The 1,708-nt window shown below is 42.9% G+C and overlaps 1 protein-coding gene across 1 annotated transcript; it reads right to left on the bottom strand.

Annotated features, from left to right (window-relative positions):
* Positions 1–851: 851 nt before the first annotated feature.
* On the bottom strand, positions 852–1,622 carry LOC119585363. Its single transcript, XM_037934034.1, has 2 exons — positions 1,510–1,622; positions 852–1,455 (listed from the first exon to the last, which is right to left on the bottom strand). The coding sequence occupies exons 1-2, from the start codon at positions 1,620–1,622 to the stop codon at positions 852–854; spliced, it is 717 nt and encodes a 238-aa protein (XP_037789962.1).
* Between the last annotated feature and the right edge of the window lie 86 nt (positions 1,623–1,708).

Below are 1,708 nucleotides of genomic sequence, written 5' to 3'. Positions count from 1 at the left end.
AATTTCAAACTTTTCTGGAGAATCTGTTGCTTTCATACATTTTCCGCTTTTTCTACCTTTAACTGTCCCTTTCCTTGGTGCAGCTTTTGGGAAGGATCGAATATCCCGAGGAGAAACATGCAGTTCATGTCAAGGATTTGAAATAGGTTTGGCTTGAGGAGAGCATTCATCAGTTACTGTTTCTCCAGATGATAGGCCTATAATCGCTGATTCCTCATCTCTGTTTAAATCTGAAGTAGATGAAGATTGCTGGGACTGCTGAGGATCAGAGACTTGTGTGTGAACTCTTGATGGCTGATCTAGCTGGGGTGTATGAACAGTCGAAGTTGGTTGCTGCTGAGTTGGTGGTCTAAGGTCTGGCTGCCCTGTTGCTTCTTGTGAAGTTGCTGAGGTTGAAGGAGTTGGATGATTTGGTAAAGGCCTATCAGTCACAAATGCCCCGGCAAAATCCTCCTCTTGAAAGACACCAGTGTCAAATGGGAAAATGCCTGTGGAACGAAAGCCAGATTTTATATTTACTGGTGTTGCTGCTCTGTCCCAAGCAGTGGACATAATTGGGGCCAGATCATAGATAGTTGCTGGACGTCCGGGGTGCTGGAGCATCCATGTATTGAGTCCCTGATTGTAATAGGTCTTAAATGGGCCATAGACAGTTCTGTCAAGGGGTTGGAGCTTGTTTGATGTATGTGGAGGCAAAGTCAGGAGTATAATGCCATGTTCCCTTGCATAATCAATCGCCTCTATAGAGGGATGCGACTCATGGTTATCCATAATGAGCAGAACTTTATGATCCAGACTGCACCTAGAATTCAAGACAAAATGCTGTAAAACATTGAGAAAATTCTTGCTCGTCATCCACCCGCTGGGATGAACATGCATGCTGGTGGAACACCGTTCATCATCCAAGCTTCATCAAATCTCACTCGTGGAAATATAAAACATGGAGGCAGGGCATTTCCATTGGCACATATAATGCCAACCATTGTTACTAGCTCACCACGCTCACGTGAAGTTACCTGCCCAACTTGATGAACACCCTTCTGTGTAATAATCTTTGATACTTTTTGTACAGTTGTGCATCCTGTCTCATCCAGGTTATAGATGCATGATTCTGATAACTGATATCGCTGTAGAACCCCCTCTAGTTTAGTCTGAAAAATGCAAAGGTTAGTTCTATTAAAACTTGTCATCCGAGCCAGACTTGTTGCTTCAGGTGTTCTTAGAGAGAGATCCCCTTGTCTTTCAAGAAATCCAGTTAACCAATCTCTTCCAGCAGATTCATCCCTTGCCCATGATTCTGGAACACTAAATTTGTTAGCAACAGCATATTCATATGCCAGCCGTTTTGTTGTGTTGGTAGATAAACCATGAAACAGTTTAGAGGAGTCTTTGTTTGGAGTTAGTACTTGTCTAACAGAGTAACTTGCTAATCGAAAAGTCTGGTCAACAATAGGCCTGGTTTTGGATCTCTCTACTTAGTCATGTAGTGTGCTTCTAGGTACTCCGAACAGTGCAGCAGCAACCCTTACTGAAGCACCCTTCTCTTTAACTTCCATCAGTGCATTTTCAAAGACGGTAGGATCCCGCTGTTTATCAGTTTTTCTCTTATATTTTCGGCCCATGCTGCAGGTCCATGCATAGCCACTCACTCTAAAACAATAGAAATAATGGTTGTTATAATAATACCGTAGCTATCATTGTCTGTCAC

Source organism: Penaeus monodon, chromosome 19, assembly GCF_015228065.2.
Source record: "Penaeus monodon isolate SGIC_2016 chromosome 19, NSTDA_Pmon_1, whole genome shotgun sequence".
Taxonomy (NCBI): Eukaryota; Metazoa; Arthropoda; class Malacostraca; order Decapoda; family Penaeidae; genus Penaeus; species Penaeus monodon.
Note: the sequence above shows the minus strand (reverse complement) of the source record. Positions and strands in the feature narration are given on the sequence as shown.

Bases quoted from the DNA above. Each gene is read 5' to 3' on its own strand.
- LOC119585363 (XM_037934034.1), bottom strand. From the start codon at position 1,622: ATGGGCCGAAAATATAAGAGAAAAACTGATAAACAGCGGGATCCTACC. The intron at 1,456-1,509 runs GTTCGGAGTACC...ATCCAAAACCAG, and splicing joins GTAAGGGTTGCTGCTGCACT to GCCTATTGTTGACCAGACTT.